Source organism: Mya arenaria, chromosome 13 (genome assembly GCF_026914265.1).
Source record: "Mya arenaria isolate MELC-2E11 chromosome 13, ASM2691426v1".
In the NCBI taxonomy this organism is placed as follows: Eukaryota; Metazoa; Mollusca; class Bivalvia; order Myida; family Myidae; genus Mya; species Mya arenaria.
The window spans coordinates 49,934,328-49,961,067 of NC_069134.1; the positions used below are offsets into that span (position 1 = coordinate 49,934,328).

A 26,740-nucleotide genomic window follows, 5' to 3' on the forward strand; every position below is an offset into this window, starting at 1 on the left:
TACCGTCGCACAATAATCAGATTACAAAGATTCCATCAAAAACGTTAGAATGTGGTTTATGTCGTTTCCGCAGTAGTGTTGTCCTAACTTTTGTCCCTTGTGGTGACAAAACAAATCCTTGACCTGTGTTTACCTCTCTATCACTGAAGAAGTGCTGGGGTATTTATGTACTCGAGTGCAGGGCTGGTATTCAATATTGATCTTATCCTTATCCTTAGACATGCCTAAGTGATTTCATTCTGCTTTTTGGTCAGCTAAATACACAGGCCAATACTTAGATTATAATCTTAAATTTATGTTCAATCTAAGTTGCTTGTTGAAGACGACCCCTGGTGCTGGTATTCAGTATTAGGCTTTATTGGCTCTAAGAACGATGTAGCTTGTCGGATTACGTGGTTTTTATATCTGATCAATAGAGTGAATGAAGTCAATGGTGTATGACCATAAGTTTAACTGAAGTTGAATAATGAATACCACCCCTGACGAATAATAAATTTACAAATGAAAGCGACATACCCGTATACAAAACATATTTTATTTCATCTCTAATTCTTTAAACGCCTATTATCAAATCGTGTTCGTTTTCCTGTACGCTGCGTTATCTGGCAACCGGCAGGTGCCCTCAGGTCGGATTTATTCTATCCGGACCGGAAACACATGACATATGTCATTAAATCATGAGCATTGTAACTGATACATTTCGAATAAAATAATATAAAACGAAATCAAATATGACAGAGAGCAATGCTGACAAAAGTATAAATCCTATAGAATTGAGAAGGAACCAAAACATTTTTAAGTCTCTGTTCTGAAGAAAGCAGGTTTCGTCAGGCTTACCTAGATTGACATGAAGTCATTATCATAATGCACCAGTCAATTTTAACCACGCCCCCCAGGCCCGGGGGTATACCGGGGATAGCCGGGGAAATGGGTCGTGTTTTTACCTTTCAGATGGCCCCGCAGGGCCGGGTGAATGCGGAGGTTTTGTGTTCGCAAAACTATAGCGGGGAGTTGGGATATTCAGTTTGTTCTCAAAACGCCAACAGGGGATCGATTCATGCCAATATAAAATATATTCTTCACCTGTAACTCCACAATATTTAACACTGCATTGTTAAATAAAAACACAAAAGTTACACATAAATTATTTTAGCCCATACATATCTCTTATAACATTTTAGTGTTTAATGAAACACTAATTCAGATCGACCTCTGTCAACAAAGAAACGCAAGAGCTATCTAGCAGGTGTCCGCTATCTTTCCGCTCAAAATACTAAGCGCTGGAATCCGTCGTTCTTGGCTATGAAAACAACAAGTGGGATATGGGCGGGTAGAGTCGCCAAAACAAAAATCGTCAGACTCTGAACCGCGGCTGTTTATATATGGACTATACTTATAGGTGCAATGCTAGACAGAGTACCCACGTGTGGGCTGTATCTTTGTCAAGCATGGATGGATTCTAAAATAAGTAGGAGCCAGTACTGAACCACACGAGGTAAATAGCAGAAGGTTACCTTTTTAATGACTGCAACAACTTTTAGAAAACAATCATGGCAAAATACAAAACAAGGGAAATCACAAGTGTTTACTTTTTATCAGTGTCTACGGTGTAAGGGAGATAATTATGTACTGGCGCGGAACATGAACGCGATGTGTCGTGGCGGATACACGTGTGGTTTAGTAGTAACACAATTGACTATCAATCCAGGGATCACACCTTTGATTCCCCGTCGCACCAATTAAAATAAATACTAACCAGGGTTACATTCTGTCGGTGCACTATGCTCCAAAAGCCTCAAATGACTAACAATCTTAACGGGGCACTCGCCGAATGGCGCCAAGGCCCGAATGCGAGTATTAAGAAGCTTACACGCACATTGAAAAGCCAACGTCCCTTCTTTAAAGTCACACTTTTTGATTTTGAGTTTAATTAGGGAATACTTCATATACACACATAGTTAGAGTATAGTTTATTGTGTCTGTGCTGTTACTTTGTCATGCACGGAGATATTTTAAGATTATTGCACATGTGTTCGGTACATTAAAACGACGTGATGGTACAAGACCTACGCCCCTGTCTCTCACTGCATCACTCCTTCACACTTGACATCAACTGTCATGGGGGCCGGTGTAAGGAAATATTTTGACGCCCATGTAGGATAAAGACCCCCGGTCATTATTCTTAAGAAAAAGTGAGGGACGAAGAGGAGGAGAGAGAGAGAGAGGGAGACCCCGGGGCAAATTATATATCGACTCCAAGGTCTCCTATAGAAGAAGTAAAATGATACCGGGCAGTCTTTATTTATATGTGTAACGAAATTCTTCGTATTATGTTTATTGAATAACTTTAAACAGCAGATGAAATTTTAGGTCCTTGTATCAATGTAACTTTGAAAACAAAAATCTTAAAAAGGACCATTTATTTGGAAAAAAAAAACATCTTTAAGAGAAAGAGTTTTCCTAACACTGTAAATGTGTGGTTGATTGTCTTATTATGTTTAAACTACGTGTACTCCTTTAGTATCGTCGGCAGCCACCGTTATACTTCATAAATACTGTGGGACATATGACTGACAAAATCTCGTTGTAAGGCCTAAGGCATGGAAGACAACTCTCTTCCAATTAACTCACATGCTACAAATAATACATTAAAGGCGGACCCGGTTCAATTCCGGCTTTCGCCAGAATATTTTTGCGAGAAAGACAGCTAAATTAAACTACCAATCGTCTTCTATATAAACATTTGTATATAAACAAATCTCTTTCCAAACACACTTTTGGATCTCTTATAAGTTACGTTAATTTGTTCAATTTCACGTCACAATTATATTTTGTCCCATATTATGTAAATATTCTGAAAATAAAAATACGTTTTATTGTCTTTGGTATTTATCAACCCGATGCCTCAAACACAATAACGATATTGAAAACTGATCACACAGTGTTAAATATAGTGTACTGTAATCTTTGAAATTTAAACTGAGTAGCTTCCCTTAGATTAAAATTAGTCATTTTGTGATTATGGTATGTTCATAATGTTAGTGTGTATAATAATAAAATAAGGGTTTATTTACTTACATTATGAATGATATTTCAATATTCTGTTGTCAAAATGTTCAAATAAATATTAAAATGAAAATATAAAATATTTTCGCTTTGTAATATTTATATGCTATTTTGAAATATGATTTCGTATAGTTAAAATCTTCTTTACCACTTCAGCATTACGAATTAGTCTAAATTAATAGACCTTGATAATGGCATTCTGCTATGAAAAATGGTAGAAACTTCCGTCCATATTCAATAGTATTGATTAAGTAACAAATATAACCGAAAATGCCCTAACAAACCTGCAGGTCTCGTGTATCTTATAGGACCAGACACGCTTTAAACTGTTAAACAACCATTTTTTCTCATTTACATGTATCAACTATTTAAGCAATATCTTTCAGTTGGTGGAATTCCGCGAACACAGAAAAAAAAGTAAAAACACTTTAAAACCCTCAAGCTTCGACCAACCTTCCATACTTGCATGCATGGCATACCGGATATACTGTTTATGATAGGGAGAATGAAAATGTTTTCTGGTAATTATCTGTAGCATTTAAAACCTTTTTAAAGCCCCTCCCTCCCATTCTGCTTTATGATAGGGAGAATGAAAATGTTTTCCGGTAATTATCTGTAGCATTTAAAACCTTTGAAAGCCCCTCCCTCCCATTCGGCTTTCCCACTCTTTCCCAACCATCCCAACTCACGTTTTACCACATCTGATATTAAATAGTATTAGCTTCAGCCACCCACATCCCACTCGCGCACAATAATGTTTATGATAGAAAAAATTAAAGTGTTTCCCTGAAATTAGCTGAAGCATTTTGAACCATTTTATAGCCCCTTCCTCCACACCGGCTTCCCCACACCCTTCCCCTTCCCCCGCATTCAGAATACCCTCCTCACACAGAGTATTGATATGGGAAAGTGTTTTCTGGTATTAAAAGAAGCATTTGATTTTGAAAGTAATTTTTGGGAACTTTTTATAGACCCTCCTACCCTCTGACTTCCCAACCCAACCCCAGCTGCCCACACACACGACATTATATTATACACCACTCCCAGATAATATAGAATGAACACCTCCTCGCATACTCTATTGTATATACTTATGAAAATTAAAGTGTTTTCTAGTTTGTTTGCTTTCCTGAGTAATTCCACCGACCCTATCAACTTCCACTTCAATCAATACAATCAGGTCTTAAATTTTTGGCAATGTTATCATATTGTCATTGTGTAGGTTAGGCAATGGTTTATCCATATATGTATTTGGTCAGGTGCTCTTAATTGGCAGCCACAGAGTGTGACACATTTTAGATAAAAAAACATAATGCATACTTCATGTGAACACTCAACAAAACGCTTGTTTCATTTTCAAAGTTCAAATTAAAGCTCTATTTTGCAGTTTTAATTGCTTAAATAATTATTAAAGAAAAATTATAGGAGAGCTCTTTTTGGTTGAAAGATATAAGTTACCTGCTGTTCATACTGTATTTCCCAGGGATCCCGAAGGGACACCACCAGTTGAAATCAAGTGTCCCTTTTCAAAGTCAGCTGTCCCTTTGAAGTTTGTGTAATGATAGTAGTAAGTATTAGCTTTTATATAATTATGCTTGTTTTACAAAGAATTTTACATGATAATTGATGTAGAAGGGCTCTTCAGATTAGTATTTTAATGGGGTATATATAAAACTATTTTAAGCGTTGAAAATATCACAAAAAACTTGTTTGTATGTTTTTAGCAATTTCATCATTATTTTGTATGCTTGAGAAATTAAAATATGTATTCAAATCTGTTTTCATCCAAAATTTAAAAAATAAATATAATGCAGAACAATTTTGTCTACAGAAATTTGCATCCATGGGGAAGTCGACTATCAAAACCAATGACACTTAATAACTTCCTGTGCTAAATATACCCCAAATAAATAATCTTTATGATGGTTAATTTGTTTTTGTTGATGAACTTGACATGTATATTGGGTTTCCATCTTACTATCTGCCAAAATATTGTGATGTCTTGTCGGGAAACCAACCTGACTTGGCCAGAGGCCCGGGATTCCCTCTATGAAATTTAGTGCCTTTGGGATCCCTGAACTCTGTTAGCGTTGAATGCTGATAACTCTATTGAAGCATTAGTAATGCTTTTCACATTGAAGTAATTTAGGCTTGGATTGATTTAATTCTGTTCAAATGAGTTATATAATCTGCCAGTTGCTGTTTGTTGTTTGTTCTTAAAATTCAGTAGAAAGTAACTCAATATTAACATAGTGAAAAAGTTGGTGCCAACACCAACACAAGAAAAAACACTTGTTTCCATTTCTGTAGTAAACTATGAGTTTGCGAAGGACAAATCAATTTTCCTACAGAATTTATCAAAATTATTTTATAATTAAATAACTCTAAATAATTATTGCTTTACTCTCTCTTAAATCTTCTAAGAGTAATTTTAAGCAATTAAATCAACAGAGTATTTATCAGGGAGTCCAGGGTGTTGTCAGATACATATATAATTACACATCTTTGCATTGTTTGATGCAATATATCTTAACCAGAAAGTGTTTTCTCATTTTTCAATCATTTTTTGTGGACAATAGTTTTAGGTCGCTTGGAAAAATCAGGTGCGGTAAATCTAACACCCAAAATATCTTTTTTGTGTGGCATAAGTCTATAACATGTTCGATAGTCTCACAAAGTCTGTTAAAATCCTGCCTGCTAGAGATCATAGCTACACACTGTAAGAAGGGATTTCGACAGCAGGTCATATTTAAAAAAAAATAAAATTGTTGCCTGACACCCTCGACCCAAGTCATTTTGACAAACTTTCCTTCTAAGTAAGATTTTATCAAAAAAATGCAGTTTTTCTTTATCCCCTAGGTTTGCCTCCCCAGATATTCAAGCTTATATTAAACAATGGACCAGAAGGCTGCAAGCAGCTTAGTCAACTTAAATGTAGACGGGAAACTGCTGACATGCCCTCGGGATGTGTTAGTGAGAGAGAGTGACTACTTCAGGGCCATGTTTGACAGCAATATGATGGAATCAAATACAAAATCTGTGACTCTTCACGGACAGGTAAACTCCTGCTAATTTCAGATCTGTGTCCTCTGACTAAAATTAGTCCGAACTCTTAACATGTTACTATCACAACTGCTGCCATTAAGTCCTTAAGAGTGACATAGTTTAAAGAAACCAACATACATGTATCAAGGTTGATGACAATTGCTCAAATGCAGGTTAGAAGCAATGTTTAAGTCACCATGGTATTGACTGCTGTTAAGCATAACCCATAATATCAACAATTACTAGTAATTTGATTTTTATCTCATCTGCATTTATTTCAAGGAGTTAAGATATTGTGGTAGTCTTGGTGTTGAATGTTTCGTGTAAAAACCAGGTTAAAAAAAAAGATATTCAAATGAAATGTGGCATACATTCAGCCATTGACAATATATGCACATGTTATACATGGGCTAAAACATTGACTAGAATTATTGTTGGAATATACCCCTAGTTTTACCGTAACTCCAAAAATGTTAAAGATATTCAAATGGAACATGGTGCACAGGTTGCCAGAGATATTATGTGCAACTATAGCAAAGCCCATAATTCTTACTTTGATAAATTGCCCAGTTAGCGTAGAGGATAGCACACTTGCTTTTCACCAGGGCGACATGGGTTTGGACCCAGCCTGGACGCATGTGAGCTTAGTTTGTGGTCACAAAGCTGGACAAATGGATTTTCTCCGGGTACTCCGGTTTCAGCCCGAAGTCGAGACCACTCTCGTGCAACATCGTGCTATTGAAAATGACTTAATATAAGTTATCATAACTTTCTTCACAATAGTTGTAAAAAAAATAATGTTAAAACTAACTCTTACTCTAATAATTGCCCAGTTATTTCCCTTTGACTTGAAAAACAGATGAGCAATTGGCAGTGTTCGTTCACTTTTATTGATAGATATATATCATATTTTTGCAGGACTATGATACGGTTGTAACACTTATGGATAGCATGGATACAGGAGATTTGAGGATTGATCAAGACAGTGCTGAGAGCCTACTTACATCTGCCGTCATGTTACAAGTAATAATATTTACAGTGTAAAACTGAACTTCATCACTATAATATATATAAAACGCCTTTTTCAATAATGGTTGCCATGGTAACCAATTAAGTTTCATTTATTTTCTCAATAATAATTGAGAATGGTTTTGAAAATATATTGTTGTCGTTATATTGTGGGAATTGTGTATATTGTAGTGATGAATATTTATTGCATCTGTGAATACAAATGTTTCAATAAATTCTTGAACTTTACCGAATTTCCAGCTGTTTCTTAACCAAGTGCCCTTCTAGTTTTTGTCATAATTTCGTAAATAATAAGAATTTTTGAATTTTCTTTACAGTATTTTTATCCTAAAGAATAGTAAAGTCAGAAATTACTCATATCTCATTTTAGCCCAAAAAGTTGTTTCGGGCCAAAAATCCCGTGACTGGTCATATTATGTTAAAGCTGCACTCTCAAAATATTGACAATTTAGACATGACTTTTTTATAACGTCTTAATTTTTTGTCTTAGAATAAGCCAATTTTAACGTAAATGTCTGTTAACTTGTTTACCACTCATGTAAGACTGCTAACAAAAATACAAATCTCAGTTTTCTTATTTACGTATAAAAAACATTACAAATGCTTTAAGAAAAATAAAGATTTCGGCAGTTTTCCAAATAATTGAGATCTGTGCTATTTTGAGTTTTCTAATATGACTAATTTGATGTTATTTATGCCACTATCAGCTGATTTTGTGACAAAACTGAAAAGAAAAGTCAAAAATGTCAATATGTGAGTGTGTAGCTTTAAGATTGCAACAATGTTTTGCCTACAACGGTAACAGTTCTTGTGTGATATTTCTTAAAAGGCAATATTAAAATATTTTTTTAATAGGGGAGATAGTCATTGACATGTTTTGTGATTTCAAAGCTAGTCATTTGAGTTTATTCACAAGTATGAACAATATTTTGGTATTGTAGATATATTTGACAGAAAAGAGTGGATGCTAGACATCAAGCTTGGACTTCTAATTATCAGTGTGGTGTTCACACAAGTATATGTTGCAGTTTGCCGAAATAGTTTTTTGCAAATTTATCTCTTTCTTGTATGTGTTAGCCTACTGGTACTCCTAAAATTGTTTCCCTTGTTTCAATTTCCTAACTGTTGTACAAGTAACCAAGATAAATAGCTTGTATTATGTAATCCACTTTCAAAACCTGTGCCGACTCAAACCTACGTGATGTAAAACAGTTGCACAATTCATAAGTGTCCTTCATATCAACTCAAATTCCCATGACATGGAACCCCAAAAAATCATCAGCTAGACGCTTAAAACCTAAAAAATTATTCACATACTTGGATAACGTAGTGCACATGAAGCAGTCCACACGTACACAGATAAGTAGAATTTCACGATCTCTGTTGACTATGTATTGAGCCGTTGACTTTACCATCTACTTACTATTTATGTGTAATCATTTCAACTTCAGATGAAGTCCGCAATTGACACATGCGAGGGTTACTTTCTCACCGCGCTGGATGATTCAAACTGCTTTGAATTAGCTGACCTTGCAAAAGCCAATATTCTACATAGATTGTACAATGAAGCCAAACGACACTCCCTATTCTACTTCCAGAGTGTACGCAAATATCCTCAGTTTCTAGAATTAAATGCTGTTCCTTTGAAGCAGTATCTATCTAGTTGTTATTTAAACTGCAAAACAGAAATCGAGATTGTTGATGCCATAAATGACTGGCTTAATCATGATAAGGGAAGCCGTGAGAATAAACTGGGGGAATTGCTGGAATGTGTAAACCACACCGACTTCACAAGGAAGGATTGGGCTTCATTAGCTCAACACACGATTGTTACAGGTAAGTTTGAAATGGTATTCATTCCAAAAATATGTTATCAAAAATGAAGAATGAATTGAATAATGCACCAGTCAATTGTAACCACGGCCCCCCCAGGTCTGGTGAATAGCTGGGACTTTGACTTTCGGTCCAGCCAACCCCGGCTAAAATCCCCGCCCTGCTGGGAAGAACAGGTGGTAAAATCCCTGCCAAATGCCCCTGCACCCCATGGACCCTAGGTAAGGCCCATTCCCCGCTATATTTAAAACGAAGACAAAACCACCGTATTCACCCGGCACTGTGGGGCCACCTGAAACGTAAAAACACGGCCCATTTCCCCGGCTATCCCCAGTATACCCCCTGACCTGGGGGGGGGGGGGGCAGTGGTAACAATTGACTGGTGCATTACTACTTCATTAAAAAAAACAATGGGTAGCGAAGCATCAAAACATAATATAACAAACATACAGGAGGAAGCAAAGCAGCCAGACATAATATGATAATGTGATGGAAACTACAGGGAGGGGTGTTGGGGTCAAGCAGCCAGACATAATATGATGGGAACTACAAGGGGGGGTCAAGCAGCCAGACATAATATGATGGGAACTACAAGGGGGGGTCAAGCAGCCAGACATAATATGATGGAAACTCGGGGGGGGGGGGGGTCAAGCAGCCAGACATTGTATGATGGTAACTCGGGGGGGCAGCCAAACATTATATGATGGAAACTACAGGGGGGGGGGGGGGGGTCAGGCAGCCAGACATATTAGGATGGAAACTACAGGGGGGATCAAGCAGGCAAACATAATTTGATGGAAACCATAGGGTGGGGGGTCAAGCAGCCAAATATTATGCGATGGAAACTACAAGGGGTGGGTGGGGTTGGGGTCAAGCAGCGTGACATAATATGATGGAAACTACGGGGGGGGGGGGGGCGGGGGGGGGGGGGTCAAGCAGCCCGACATAATATGATGGTAACTCGGGGGGGGGGGGGGGGCCAAACATTATATCATGGAAACTACAGGGGGGGGGGGGGGGGGTAAGGCAGCCAGACATATTAGGATGGAAACTACAGGGGGGATCAAGCAGCCAAACATTATTTGATGGAAACCATAGGGTGGGGGGTCAAGCAGCCAAACATTATATGATGGAAACTACAGGGGGTGGGGGGGGGGGTCAAGCAGCCAGACAAAATAGGATGGAACCTACAGAAAAAAGTCAAGCAGCCAGACTTAATTGGATGGAAACTACAGGGGGAAGCCAGGCAACCAGACATAATAGGATGGAAACTACAGGAGAAGTCAAGCAACCAGACATAATCTGATGGGAACAACAGGGAAAAGCCAGGCAACCAGACATGATATGATGGAAACTACAGGGTGAAGTCAGGCAGTCATACATGATACGTTTGGAACTACAGGGAAAAGTCAGGCAGCCAGACATAATATGATGGGAACTACAGGGTAAAGCCAGGCAGCCAGACATAATATGATGGAAACTACAGGAGAAGTCAAGCAACCAGACATAATATGATGGGAACAACAGGGAAAAGCCAGGCAACCAGACATAATATGATGGGAACTACAGGGTGAAGTCAGGCAGTCATATATGATACGTTTGGAATACAGGGAAAAGTCAGGCAGCCAGACATAATATGATGGGAACTATAGGGTAAAGCCAGGCAGCCAGACATAATATGATGGAAACTACAGGAGAAGTCAAGCAACCAGACATAATATGATGGGAACAACAGGGAAAAGCCAGGCAACCAGACATGATATGATGGAAACTACAGGGTGAAGTCAGGCAGCCAGACATAATATGATTGGAACTACAGGGTAAAGCCAGGCAGCCAGACATAATATGATGGGAACTACAGGGTGAAGTCAGGCAGTCATACATGATACGTTTGGAACTACAGGGAAAAGCCAGGCAGCCAGACATAATATGATGGGAACTACAGGGTGAAGTCAGGCAGTCATACATGATACGATTGGAACTACAGGGAAAAGCCAGGCAGCCAGACATAATATGATGGGAACTACAGGGTGAAGTCAGGCAGTCATACATGATATGATTGGAACTACAGGGAAAAGCCAGGCAGCCAGACATAATATGATGGGAACTACAGGGTGAAGTCAGGCAGTCATACATGATATGATTGGAACTACAGGGAAAAGCCAGGCAACCAGACATAATATGATGGGAACTACAGGGTGAAGTCAGGCAGTCATACATGATACGATTGGAACTACAGGGAAAAGCCAGGCTGCCAGACATTATATGATGGGAACTACAGGGTGAAGTCAGGCAGCCATACATGATATGATTGGAACTACAGGGGGAAACCAAGCAACCAGACATAATATGATGGGAACTACAAGAGAAGTTAAGCAGCCAGACATAATATGTAGGAAACCACAGGGGGAGCAAATCTGCCAAACATTTTACAATGATTGGGTTAAAACTTTCAAGACATGGGAGATTAAAGCTAAAGAGACAAGGTAATAAAATGGTCACTCAGAGCATGAGCTACCAAGCAACATCTGAGCTCTCCAGTGTTCCTAATTTTTCCCAACATTTCCTGCTTTATGGATCTTTTTCATTAAATTTGTTAACTGATTACCTCATGAGTCCAAAGAAGCACATTTTATCAATTGAAACATTGCCGACGTGAAATGGCCTGATGACAATAAACTTCAATAACATGAAACTATTTTTTATGGCTTATTGACATTTTTATAAAAAAAATCATGTTGTGGCTTTCTTAATTAAAATTGGAAAGATTATGTGATTAGTTTAACTCTCATTTGACTGTTGTAGCTCTTTTTCAATTCTCTTTTATTGAATGCGTTCATATCTTCTTTCAGACTGTCTAACTGCAAGGGCTTGGATGAAAGACAAATCCAGTCTTGGAGACCTATCATTGCACATGAATCGGGTACAACATTTATTTACGTCAATTTTGGTATATTTTTATCATATATGATTTGTTTATGTGTTTGATTTTAAATGTGTCACTTTGGAAAGTGATATCCCACCAAATTTAAATGAAAATTATATATATATTGTTTTTAAAATGGTACAGTCAAGGTAAATGAGAAAACTGACAACAAAACCTCACGCCCACAAGGACTCATATACAAGATTAATTTATCTGTTAAGCCTTTTGTTGTATCTTAAAACTAATGCTATTCAAAATCTTGGAATTCAAAGACATTGTTTGAGCATATATCAACATTTGTTGAGGAGTTTCAGCTGTCAGTACCTTAGTTTTAACACTCCTGGCCCCAATTTCTCGAAACTTCTTAAGTCCTTTATAACAGGATTAAGCTTAACTCACTATATTTGTTATTCTATAATATGCGTTATATTTACTTCTTTAAGAGTTTTTATGAATTAAATAAGAAAAATCTGTATGCTAATTAGAAGAAACCATTTTTCATTTATCAAAATCCATTATTAGTATATATTTTGCCTAATTGAAATAAGCGCCTTAGGCCTGTTAAGCTTAAGAAGTTTCGAGAAATTGGGGCCAGATGATTTGCCATACTTTATTTTGTCATACAAAAAAGTGCATTTTACAAAAACATGAGCGAGTCCCTTTAATGGTAAAATGACTTTTGTTCTAGAGTCGGCAGGTACCGGTGGACATCTTCTGCGTCAGATTCATGGAAACATCAGAAGCTAAAAGAACAGCTGCAGAACAGGTTACTCAAGACATTGTTGTGTTTGATGAAAGACACTGCTGCGTAAAGAGTGTAAAATTGGTGGAGGATATCTATGGAAAAGATAAGAGAATATTTGGCTTTCAGGCAACAGTTGTTGGTAAGTCTTTTCGCTGCCCCTTAAATTTTATTGACTGAAATTAAAATGTTGAACTGGGGTCTGTATTTGCCTATCGGTTCGGTACTGTCCGGGAACGGCGTTTATTCATACCAGCCAGTTTTGGTGTGAACATTCACATGTAAAAAAGGAGAACTGTTATGATGGTGCTCAAGGTTCGTTTAGAAACACATGTACGTGTATATGGTCCCTTATGCAATAAGAAAGAACATGAACACAGATTCAACGTAGAAGCAGTCCTCAAAGAAAATAAAGATAAGAATGTAACCCCCCCCCCCCCCGCCCCACCTCCCATCCCCATTTAAAATAAAATAGGTATGAAAATCTAGCAATTAATTTATTTTGGCCTTGTCAAAATTATAGTTTACAGAATTAATGATGACTTATGTGCATTCGTTATAGGTAAAGATTTGTACTTGTCTGGAGGTCAGAGCGATGTTTTGAGGGGCAAGTTTGTGAACGAGGTTTGGAAGTATGATGGTTTCCATGGTAACTGGACGGTTGCAACGGAGATGGCTTTGCCTAGGCGACACCATGCAGCATGTGGATCAGACACAGAGCTTTTTATCCTTGGAGGGTTTGGGAAATTCAGAGTGATGCTGGACAGTTTTCAGAAATACGACACAACATCCGGTAATTTAAAGTGACACTTGTATTCAGTGTCAATAAATACACTTGTATAACAAACATAAATTTTGACTGATAAACCTTTATCTACTTACTAAATAAAGCATTTATGGAAAATATTGATTACTGATTACAAGATTGTAACTGTGTATTTGATAGCTGAAAACACAAATATAATAAATGATTGGTGAATGCTAAAAAATGCACAGTGATTAACTATCATCTCATAAGGTAGAAATTGTGTGTTTTATGCACATTTCTTTCAAATAAAACTGGGTATCCTTCAAGAACCATTGTTTTCGACATTTATTCATCCATTCTGGTGTATTATAACAATTGTATTAATTGTGGTAAATATAATTTGGGAGTGCATCTTTAAAGTAATTTGTAATTCTATTTTTTCTTCAAGAAAGGGTCTGTTTAGTATATCAGCATAACTTTTCCTCTTGAATATATATATGTTGACTGTTTATATTTTATGTAACTGTAATCTTAAAAAGATATATCCATAATTACTTTGCTTCAATTTGGAAATTGTGAACTTTGCAATATTGTTTATCAAACATGCATACACCAATTATAATTCTTATGCGAAGAGAAAGCCTTGTACTATTTTGGACTTTGTTTTTTGTGTAGGTGAATGGACATCATTACACAACTTTCCAAAATCCTGCTACGACAGTGGAATGACCTACACATCAGATCGCATATTTGTGACCACTCCCAGTGTGTATGTGTATACACTCAGAACAAACACATGGGCAAGCGTGTGTGAGGATAAGATTGCCAGTGAATGGATAACCACCCAAATAACACCCCTTGAATATGATGGCGATCTATACTTGTGTCCTAAAGACGGATTTAAGCTTTGCTCGGATTGCTTCAATGTTGACGAAAATGAAATTTACAGAAGTGCTGATGGTTGGTCGGTGTTCGATTTGCAGAAATACGAAACCAAACTTGGTATTCAAAGCATGACCTTTTTCAACCAGACTTATTACTCAGTCACTCATGATGGTGTTTTGTGGAAGGGAAATTTGTTTTCAGATCGATTAACTTTGAAAAGGCTGAATAAAGAACACGAGCTGATTGGACATTACAAACCCATTGCTGTGCCTAGTTACCCGTATTTTAAAATATCAGAGGATTGTTCAAACACGGAGGATTGTAAAACATTTTAAATAACAGTTACCAATATGTAATGATTATGAATTGGTGTACACCAGTGTATTGTTATTATCTTAAAATTGAGTACAGTTTCTTCCCCCATATTCACGTAGCTTCGCAGTGGTATTGGTGTTTTTCTACAAATCATACAAATCTGTATGGATATCGGGGACAGATCCTGGAATTGACATTAGAGGGGACGTAATTTGAATAGTTTAAAATGTTGACAGGGGTTTGTGGGATACTGACTTATACGCTTTAAGGGGGCGTGGGCGATGGGTTCACCAATGACAGCAATATTGTAACTGTGTATTTAATAGCGCAAAAGTATTAAATAATTGGTGAATGCTAAAAGATATACTGCGGAAAGGTAGAAATACCGTATTTTATGCATATTTCTTTCAAAATTCAACTCGGTATCCTTCATAAGAACCATTGTTTCGGCATTTATTCATCTTTTTAGGAATATTAAAACAATATTATTAATTGTGGTAAATATTATTTTAGGAGTAAGAATGCAACTTAAATAACTCCTAAAGCGTTCGAATAGTCAAAATATTATCACATTGATCATAGATCTCGAACAGGACCATGCCATACATTACTTTCTCTAGAGTCGAAACTCGCCAACTCGGTTATCTAAATGTTCTGATAACGTCGATCTTTTGAATGTTGTTAGTCTAGTTAGACATTATTATTTTTTCGGTTATCTCGAATGATCGATATCTCGAAGTATTTGCCGTGGTCCCAACGACTTCGATATAGCGAGTTTTCACTGTATATAGGAATAATATCTCGGGTATGTTCGACGAAAACATGCTGGAACTAATGATATTAGTAACTTTTTAAGGCATGACCGCAAACTTGTCTCTATTTGACCAACATTATATACCGCTCTCGAACTTGACCCTATTTCATCATTTTATCCGTATTGCTCAGAGATGCTCTGAGTTATGTATTTTTGTCCCAACAGGACATTAAATATTTTTTCAAACACGGTTAATATTATCGATACCAACCAAAGCGCATCATCTCTTGGAAACATAATTGACCAACGATCCCGCTGCACATTCAGAACTGCTCGGCCATTATCGATCAAAAACAAACGGGTGTATACGAACGGTTTACACTGTCAAAAATCTTTACATTTTTACTGCGCTGCAAGTAGATCGCGTAGTAATTTCAATTAAGCAGTTAAACTTTATGACATAACGCTTGGGAATCTTTTTTTAACGACCTATTTCTACTGACTTACCGGCAGCCATCCGATGTTTGTTTTCGATGGAAAATGGCCGAGTAGTTCCGATTGGACCGCTGCAGTGAATTCATGTACGTGAAGTTAGCGGCCTAGCGGTCCCTATTTCAAAGGAATTGTTCATGCGTTTTTTTGGAAACAATGTTTTTTTATTCATAAATTTTCTATTCAGAGCATCTTTACATGTATATCAATGCGTTTTCTTCTAAAACAATGATAGGAAAATGTTGAAAATCGCTTCAAAATGATATTTTGTGCGATACCATTTAGGCCACTAGGCCGCTAACTTCACGCCGCTCGGCGCTAGGCCGCTGAACTGCTTGAACGACTTTTTGGAAACAATGTTGATAATCGCTTGAGATTGATAATTTGTGCATTAAAACAGTTAATTTATCATTGTTTTAGAAGAAAACGCATATAAAAATGCTCTGAATAGAATACAATTTATGTTCGCTATGTTAATATATGATATATAATATATGGTTAAAACAATTTATATTTCTGATATAAGATATATTCCGAAAACAGTAAACTAACGCTTATAACTGCAGCCATATTTGTGTACTTTTGATCAGCTGTCTGTGTAAAATGCGGCGCCGATTTTTTTTATCGAATGTTCGGGCCCCGATGTCATTTTCAAGAGACTTTTTCGTTTCGTATGCTATATTTTACTCGACAATCAGGTTCAATTGTTTATTTGCTCAAATTCTTATACATGTATAAAATTTAAATTGTGACAAAACAACTTATTTGTACACTTAAATCAATAAAGATGTGCCCCTGGTAGAACCGCCACTGGGCAGTCTTGACTTTTTTAAATTCTTTTCTCGGAATCAGCTAATTTTGGTATCGATGCATTCATTTCAGTCATATAAGGCAACTCAAAATAGAAAAAGATCTCAATTTTAAAAACAAAACTGCCGAAATTTAAGCTGGAGTTACGCTTTTAGCTATAAAACATTACTTTCCGAAACGTAAATATGAAAAATGCGACCTGATCTTTTGCAAGCAATCTTATATCACTGGTTTACAGATATTTACGCAAAAATTGGCTCATCCCAAGACAGATTAATTGCTAAATAGCCAAAACGGTCTGGGTTAGAGCAGCTTTAACAGCTCTTGTTAACATTCTGGTCATTTTCCGATCAGGTTTTTGAAAATCTACTTTATATCTATTCTGTGAAAAATTCAACGTTTTTAGCTCGACTATTCGAAGAATAGGTGGGCTATACTACTCGCCCCAGCGTCGGCGTCTGATTAAAGTTTTAGGGCAAGTTGGGATTTTCACTTGTAAGTCCAATACCCTACATTCAATTGACTTAATACTTCACACAGTTGTTCAGGGCCATCACATGATGAGGTCAGATAACTCCATATTATTCTTTACACAGATTATGGCCCCTGATTGACTATGGAACTTAGGTTAAAGTTTTAGGGCAAGTTGGAATATTTATTAATAACTTCTATATCCTTTGTTCAATTGACTTAATACTTCACACAGTTGTTCAGGACCATCACACAATGAGGTTACATAACTCCATATTATCCTAAATACAAGTTATGGCCCCTGATTGACTTAGGTTAAAGTTTTAGGGCAGGTTAAAGTTTTATGGCAAGTTGGGATTTTCACTTAAAACTTCAATACCATTCATTCAATTGACTTAATACTTCACACAGATGTTCAGTGCCATCACATAATGAGGTAAGATAACTCCATATTATCTTTTATACAAATTATGGCCCCTGATTGACTATGGAACTTAGGTTAAAGTTTTAGGGCAGGTTGGGATATTGTTTAATAACGTCTATACCCTTCATTCAATTGACTTAATACTTCACACAATTGTTCAGGACCATCACCCAATGAGGTTACATAACTCCATATCCTTAATACAAGTTATGGCCCCTGATTGACTTAGTTTAAAGTTTTAGGCAAGTAAAAGTTAAGGGCAAGTGGGATTTTAATAAAAAAAACTTCTATACGGTTCATTAAATGCACTTAATAAAATTCAAAATTATTTACGACCATCTTACAACAAGAAACATAACTCCGTTTTAAGCCTAAATACAAATTATGGCCCTTGATTTTTTTTATTTCCTTTGAAAGGCATATTCTTAACCACATTTTCATAATGGGAAATCAAGTTATTTGAATGACTTGCGTCATTGTTTGGGTGGGCTGGTGGGAAGGCAGCATCAGTTACCTTATGTATCGAATAATTTTAGTTAGGTTTGACATAAAGAGACCAAACTTGGTATTATTTCATTGTTATTGTATTATAAGTCAAAGCGGCGTAGTCGAGCGCGCTGTCTTACGACGGCTCTTGTTTTAAATCAAATTACAAAGGCTCCCTTATTGTATGTATGACTAATTTTATTACGAAAATATGCTGACATATTCACTAATAATAGAATAAAGCGGAATTACATCTTGAAAATCATAAAATTACCAGGTCATCTTCTGTCATGGTAAACCAAATTTAAGCTGACATGTTTGCTAATAATAGAAACACGGGAATTCCATTTCGATATCATAATGCGTAGCAAGGTTACTATGTCATTTTTTTCACACAGTTATAGTTTTTGCAAAATTGAACATGAGCTGACATATTCGTGTATTTTAGTAATAGATACAGTACGAGTTCTTCTTCAAAAGTGTCCTCTTACAGACGTATGAAGCCGTTTCGCTAGGACGAACACAAAATCCGAGACGATAAGTTTATTGCATACATTTGTGAGCAAATACATGCATTAATAATAAATAAATAAATACAGATTTATAAATAGATACATAGAAACATTTTTTCCGAAAGATAAACATTAGATTATCATGGCCTTTCTAAATACAATGTATCGGCTAGTGGGATTACTCGAAATTCTCTTGCACGGTCCGCTTACAACCGCAAGAAGACACTTTTCAATAGCTCTGCTGGGGTATAGTCGTTAAAGAATAAAACGGAATTCCATTTGGATATCAATGTTTGATCCTACATGTTCGTTTCTCTAATAAAGCTATGCGACATACTTGTGCGAGTGTTCATTTTTTCATGAAGAGGAAATAACTACAAATTGAAGTAAGTTTGATAATGACTTTATTTGTTGTACAATAGATATACATTTAAAGTAGCCTCGGTAACGATAACACAGTGTGCATTGTCTTTCTAGACGCTTTGCCCACTTAGAATTAATGATAGAAAACATATGATTATTTAGCGATTAGCTTATACGGTATAAATTGACTATTACTGATACGAATATTACATCGTGGCGGATCCGTGGTCTAGAAGTAACACACTTGACTGTCAATCCAGGGGTCACTACTTCGATTCCCCGCACCAATTAAAAAGTACAAATTGTCTTCCGGGAGGGACGATAATCGGGGGTCCCGTGTGGCAGTGCTCTACACTGTTGCAAGTTAAAGAACCAGGGTAGCTCTAACCAGGGTTATATTCTGTTTGTGCACTTTGCTAATAAAACAAACTAAAATTTCTCATCGGGGCACTCGCCGAATGGGCCTTGCCCGAGTTTGAGTATAAATAAACTTTCACCCCCCAAAATATAAAAACTGTCTACTAGTACCTTATATAGACCACATAGAAATGTCATTTACCATATCATATCATAAACCTTTGATTATGGCAACTACGTATTTTGATAGTATTTGTGCAGATGATATTTTTGTCACGCACGTAGTGTCTTGTATAATACTGATTTATGATTGTACTATGATATTTTCCTTGTAGCGTCTTGTGTCACTTGCTTTGTGATTGTTTGGCCTTCACATAGGATCTTGGTTAAATGTAAGACTATTGAGATTGTCCTTGTTCTTTTTTAATTGTATAGTCTAAAGGTTTCATAGGAAAATACTTATGTCGCGTAAAATCGTTTTTTTCTTTAGGAAATTAAATTATTTTGTAACGTGCGCCGCCAACAAACACCGACATATCCCTTCAGAGAAAAGCATCCTTGACTCTGAAGGGGTCCACCGGTTTTTATATACATTTAATTCTCAATCCACACAGAGCTCGGGCTTTGCTAATTTGCATATTACCAACCAAGTTAACATACGTACATGTACTTCCGTTTATAACGGAATGTTACTATGAACGCACATCCGCCGCATACAGCGGGCCGTTACACTTTCAAAAAAATCATATTGTTAAAAGTTCTGTTATAGTGTACGTGTTTAAATATTGTTCACCCATGGCACCATTACGGCAAGAATGTCATGTGTCAGACCATCAGTGATGCGGAATCATACTACTGGTTGCAAATCAGTTAATCAAAGCACGATCACAATTTCATTTTGCACCGGCGACAGTCAATTTGTTCGGTCGGCTTCGACCAGTCCGGTTACACTCTTCAAAGAGCTTCGCGTGTCATTGCGACATTCTTGCGAGTGTTATTAAAAGCTATGGTGTAGTATAACCAATGTAAAATATTCTCTTCAGTAGTTATTTCAATGTGCAACGGAGACGTATACGCCAATTTGCTGACGGAGGCAGTAGGTTTCTGTGACGTGTGCAGTCAATTGATAGGGGCTCCTTTATCGTATATGAAATCCATTTGGTGGATTTTGGCGAAGTTAAAACCATGAACATGCTTCACGACTTTGAAATACTCCGTCCTTTCGGCAAACATATGTACATATAACAATTCTTGATGGGCAAACGAATGAAAAAGCAGAGAAGGAATCTTTTGGTCCAGTTCTTAGGTAGCTGTACGATACAAATGTGGTTAGCAGTGCTTGTTTAATTTCCTTAATGCATACAAATATGTTGCGTTGACTGTATATAAAAGCACATGTAAGCAATTATAACGATACCGAAAAAGATTTGCGTTTTTGACCTGTTATAGAAAGAATTTTCCATTACCGATATTGTGAGGTATCTGAATGACACACACATATGGATAGGACGACTAACAGTGATGTAAATTTTATCGAAGCCTTAATAGTACTTTTCACTGAGATAGGATTTGTCATGGTATTGGTTGATACCAAACAGGCAGTGAGTGCATACTTTCCATAACTCTAGTCTTTCCTTTCAGCATGGACCATGACCCAGACAACTATAGAGTAATGTCGCTGAGACTGTCCAGGGTGCTAAATGATATAGGGGTTAACAACTGGATGATTCGTCGCAGGAGAAGAACCTTCTTGGCCATGAAAATCGACGGAATTAATAACCATTACATCAATAGCTCGGTCTATTGTTTTGGAAGTCAGATTGAAGGTACCACGACTCTGGGCATGATGTCCGATACCGATATGTTGGTGTGTGACAACAGCCGTCCTGCAATACTAGATTGGACTGACTGGAAGCTTGGAAAGACAGCTCTGATGGTGGCGAAAACAGAGCAATCGCAGCCAGGGTATTGCAATCTTCAGATTCTGAGTTCTGCGGAACCACTACCAGTAACATTTGGTACATTGCATGACGATATCAATGAAGAGTTGGGTAAACACTGTCGAGTACTGCTGAATACTATTGGGCGAGACCCAAACATGATATTCCATATTGAAAGTGGCTTCCAGAAAATGGGACGTCGGATGAGTTTTTCAGAGGACAATGATATTGTTTTTGCTTTTCATTGTTCTCGAATACCAAAAGAATGTAAATTCTTATTTCATAGGCCTCGCCCCGGACACTGGCCAAGGTCTGACGTTTTGGAGAAAATTCGAGAATGCGGTACGTTTATTGTACCACAAAGTTATACAAAAAGCATGCAGTCTAAATTTGAATGGAAATTCTCAACTTCAATGATGGAACGACTGCTGATGTTTGATTTGAGCACTATCCAACTGAAGACGTTCACGTTTCTTAAAATGGTCAGTAAGACATACATCAAGCCTATTGTTGGAGATCGACTGAGTACTTTTCACCTGAAGACAGCTTTCCTCTTTACCATTGAGAGCTATCCTCCGGACATTTGGAAGGAACACAACATTCTACAGTGTGTCAACTTTTGTCTATCAACACTCCAACGCTGGTTCAGGATTCGTATATGTCCTCAGTACACCATTGCGGGCGTTGACCTTTTTCTTGGAAAGCTTCGGAAGAATGAATTTACCATCTTGTTACAAATTGTATCGGCAATCAAAAATAATGTTTTGCCAATGTTGATAGACATATCGATGGACCAGCTTGGTCAAAGGATGTTGCAGCTACTTGATTCTTCAGAGCCAACCAACATTCTCTCAAGCAGACTGCACTGCCTTCAGATCACAGCTTTGCATTGCCTTGAACGCATGCTAAATATAAATTTTCGTTTACTTGGCGTTAACGAAATTGGAATAGCTCTTCCAAACGACAAATGGGAACGTTACATTTATGACTTAAACATACGAATTACGTATGGATACCTAGCTTCAATAAAGGCTTCAAATTGCATAAAGTTACAACAACCGATTTGTGCAGATATTTACAAGCTTTACAATCTTTCTCTAGACTCAGACCTTACTTCCACCAGGTTGAAATTTGCGTCTATGTTGTATTGTATTGGCAAATTCTGTGATGCAGTTGCAGTTTTGGACAACACGGAGCAATTATTGCATTCCAATGTATGGCAGTTCAGTCCACATTCACTAAGAGGTCAATGTGAACCCACGGACGATTTTCTTTGGGATCTGTTGCGGTTGCCGGTGGGTGATGTAATTAAAACATCAGTTGCGTTAAGTGTCATTTTCAGTCCACTAGAAAGACATTGTTTGCCCAAACATTTGGCTAACGAAACTAATCTCATTGGATATCAAGAAAGCTTTGAACACGAACTCCCAATTTTGGAAAAAATGAAAGAGTTTGTGATGATTGATTCTATCCCATACCTTCACTATCTGCAGTATCTTAGCTACAGAGAACTCGATCAGTGTGACAGAAAGCGCACAGCTCTACAGAAACTGCAACTCTATGTGTTCGAAAGGAGTAAAGGATATGGCCACATCGATACTGCAGCCAATGTCTTAGGGCATTGCTATGAACTTGAAAACATGTTCGATGAGGCATGGCATTGCTACTCAGAATCGCTCCGGCATAATCCACACAACAATGCTGCAAAAGGCCACATCACGAGGATCATACAACACGGAGCTCTGTAAATAAATGTAATTTAGTACCAACGTTACAACTTAAACATTATCCTGATATGCGGCAACTGGGACGAATTTGGCAATACATCGTTTTCACTTAAAGAATGGATTTTCAATACACATCTTGTCTTCAGAACTTGAGTTCTAGTTTTCGCAACGTGGGATATGAGGATATCGCAATGCATTTCACTTTACGTTATGCATATTACGTGTATTGGGCTCTGAACCAATTGCAATTGTGCGTTTAAGTTAGGCCTAAACAAACACACATTTGGTTCGGGTTACCCGACCCTACCTACGGAATAGGCGCCGACCCTGCCGTTTTAATAGTCAGTTTGAAAAAAATGAAAAACTTAAAAAATAAATAAAAAAAATCTGTTTTTTTTAATATGGAGTTTTAAACCTTAAATGCTTATACAGGTGATAATTTTAACACCATTCTCCAATGATGAAAATGACATTCTGATATAAAGCCTAAAAATAAAAAATAAAAAAGCGTACCTATCCTACCTATTTTTGAAAAGGATGTTACCCTAACTCGTTTGTATTTGGCATTAAAACTATACAAGTGCCTTTAAGCGACACTAATAGATCGTTCGAAATTGACGTTTACATTGTACAACCATTTCAAATGTGCCATTGAGTTACAGATGTTTACACGGTGGCGTAATCGACTCTGTTTGTTTTGACAATAACTTAATAAATAATCCGAGTCAAGCATTCTCATCAACATTTATAAGACCAACAAAGTAACCGAGAATAAATCCTTTATTGCTTAGTTAAACCACTTTGACTGAAAGACAAAGAAAACGCAACTAAACTAAGTGCAATAAACAATATGAATAAAACATTTTATAAAAGTCAATATCATATTAACACAGGTATTCAAAATAGTTAACATGATTGAAATTGTATCCATCACAGAGCTAACAAGGAAATACACTCACCAAAAATAAAATTATATAAAATTATAGGAGTAATCCCCAAAACCGTTACAAACCTCAAATACATATATAAACGAGAGCAATCACTGGCTATCAGAGCACCCACTACACCACCTTCCTGTAATAAGAAGTATCACTGGGAGATGTGTATGCTCATTGCATGGCCGATGTATTTGATAAGGCATCAATGAAGTAAATGGTCCTAGTAATTAGAAATAAGGACCATAACATCTTAACATACTTAAGCATAGCACAGTTTTAGATTGAGACCAAACACAATTTAATGTTTCGTTTGAACAGTTTAAATCAATACCTCAAAACAAATAAAGTTTAGTTTAAATCAATACCTCAAAACAAATAAAGTTATGAAAGGAAGAAACAAACTGGTATTACAATAGCAATCAAAAACTGACATATCCCCGTCGATTACAAAAGTATCAACTTCGTCATACAAAATGATTACAATTAAGGGACAATAACTACAAAATAACTGCACTCAAACGTATGGTTCATGTGCACTGCACATCTCCATAATATGAGACCTATCTGTATGAAGGCAATACCTCAAGGAGTTTTCAAAATATGCTCCGCGCAAATAATAAGTATGAACACTAACAAAGGGCAATGAATAAAAAATATTGCACCCTGAGTTAAAGTTCTTGTGTACTGCATTTTTACTCAATGATACCTTTCTGTATAATTGTGAAGTTTTAAGTCAATATCTCAAAGACTTCACGTTATGTGTCGCATAAAAATAAGTATAAAAATAGCTAAGTGCAATAACTAACAAAATACTGCAGCAATGCTTATGGTCCCTGTGCATTGCACCTTTCTTTTATGGGATCTATCAGAATATGAAGTTTGAAGTTAATACATCAAAGAAGCTTTTTCAAGTTATGCTCCGGATCTAAAATATCTATGAAAAATATACTGCAGACAAGTCGTGTTTCTGTGCACTGCCAATTTTCTTAATGAAATATATCTGTATATGAATTTGAAGTCAAAACCTCAAAGAGTTTTCAAGTTATGCTCCAGACAAGACTGTCCGGTTGAGAGAAGTAAACAAAATAATCGAAGGGCAATAATTAAAAAAAAAACATATATAAAAATGGTTCTTTTGCACAGCACTTCTTCCCAAACACTCAATATATGTATGAAGTTTGAAGTAAACACCTCGAAAACATACGTTATAATGAAATAAATAGACCGATGTTCCAAGACATAGAGATTTCTATATAAACCACATCACTAGGTGGTGGTAGCATAATAACCTGGTGATGCCCGGTATTACCATGTTGTTGTTAAACAAGCAATGAATAGTCTCAATGTGTAGTAGTCTAAACAAACACATATTTATATGAACAAATTAACCCTGTATGATTAAATAATGAACAATGTGAGAACCTAAACAAAAAGTCATCTATACTGGGGAACATGTTGGGCTTAGTTTAATAGAAGAGTAAGAATTATCCACCCTGGTCAGTTATGGTCAAGTTAAACTGGATACATGCAAAACATCAGTACAGTAACATGTACATATGAAAACAATTGTGAACAACTACATATTTATACGAAAGGAAAATTTAAAAATAACTAATGTCAATAACAGAGATATTATTCAAAAAATACATGTGAATGTAAACGAGAAATTACATGTTAACTTAATTTATGTCAATAAAGAAAAAAAAAAACTTTGAAATTTGACTTATATATAAACTCGTTCCTGTCATAAAATATATTAAATATCTTCTGAACCACAAACAATAAAACAACCCCACTTATTTTGTATTTCAGATCAAACGATTTTCCTCTGTAATGGATTGATGTAGAGTTTTGTTACATGAAAACCAAGTTAAATATATTTCTTCACTTAAGGAAATGCAATATTTCCATAGTGACTTGTAAGTTTAATGTGTATTTCTTAAAATACCAAAATCAAAACAATTACCATCATAGCACATTTACCGCATAACAATAAACCAACAACCATATCCTATTTCTAATACAGCATATCTACAAAATCTACAAAAATATAGCATGTAATATACCATGCAAATAAAATATTATTGCACACATTTCAAGCAAGCATATTTTAACAACCGTTCTAATGATAGTCAATACAAAACATTGTTAGTCCATGGGTTCAACAACAGAAGTCTCCGTAAAAATACTGTAATATATGGATTTATGAACAGTGAGATCCCATGAAAATGAATAAATTAGTATCACTCAATCCTTAGCTAAAGACAAAATAAAAACAAAACACAAGTGAAAATGCATATAAATAAAACACATGGCAAATTATCTTTGTTACATAAACTATACCATAATCACATAAATGCCAAAAAGTAGTATATTTAATAACCCATAACCATTTCATTTAGCTTATGAACCAACGTTCATCACAAAATACACAACATTTATCTTAAAATGAATTTCAAGACAATCAAATATTTCACATAACAATGATCATAACAATTTGCTCTCTATATTTGCATCGAAGAGCAAATTAATAATTCACTTCCAACTATATCAGTAGTAGAAGACTGTTACAAGTTATTTTCTGTTGCTATGGGTAACTAAACTACCGGTAGCTAAGAAGACTGAAACATTGTATGTTATGTTGCTGTGAAGACTGTTACAAATTATTTTATGTTGCTATGGGTAACTAAACTACCGGTAGCTAAGAAGACTGAAACATTGTATGTTATGTTGCTATGGGTAACTTAGCTACCAGTAACTGAAAATGATGAGACCAGATACTTTCTGATGCTATGGGTTACCTTGCTTATCGAAGCTTAGAATATTGATACTAGTTATTTTCCCAACAAATGTGTCGGCTAAATGTATGCTCTAGAA

At 36.4% G+C, this 26,740-nt stretch overlaps 2 protein-coding genes across 3 annotated transcripts; both read left to right on the forward strand.

The window, feature by feature from the left end:
• The first annotated feature begins 3,419 nt into the window (after positions 1 to 3,419).
• Positions 3,420 to 18,007, forward strand: LOC128214711 (kelch-like protein 30). Of its 2 annotated transcripts, none has more exons than XM_052921331.1 (9): positions 3,420 to 3,587; positions 4,550 to 4,633; positions 5,908 to 6,123; positions 7,030 to 7,134; positions 8,592 to 8,976; positions 11,826 to 11,896; positions 12,588 to 12,783; positions 13,204 to 13,434; positions 14,065 to 18,007. In XM_052921331.1, the coding sequence occupies exons 3-9, from the start codon at positions 5,962 to 5,964 to the stop codon at positions 14,607 to 14,609; spliced, it is 1,695 nt and encodes a 564-aa protein (XP_052777291.1). In that variant the 5' UTR covers positions 3,420 to 3,587; positions 4,550 to 4,633; positions 5,908 to 5,961; the 3' UTR covers positions 14,610 to 18,007. The 2 variants fall into 2 exon arrangements, with proteins under 2 accessions (XP_052777291.1, XP_052777290.1); XM_052921330.1 differs by having other exon boundaries at positions 3,421 to 3,587; positions 5,926 to 6,123.
• Positions 18,008 to 18,110: 103 nt separating this feature from the next.
• LOC128214710 (uncharacterized) lies at positions 18,111 to 23,799 on the forward strand. The gene is made up of 2 exons (XM_052921329.1): positions 18,111 to 18,924; positions 20,900 to 23,799. The coding sequence occupies exon 2, from the start codon at positions 20,901 to 20,903 to the stop codon at positions 22,944 to 22,946; it is 2,046 nt and encodes a 681-aa protein (XP_052777289.1). The 5' UTR covers positions 18,111 to 18,924; position 20,900; the 3' UTR covers positions 22,947 to 23,799.
• Positions 23,800 to 26,740: the final 2,941 nt, after the last annotated feature.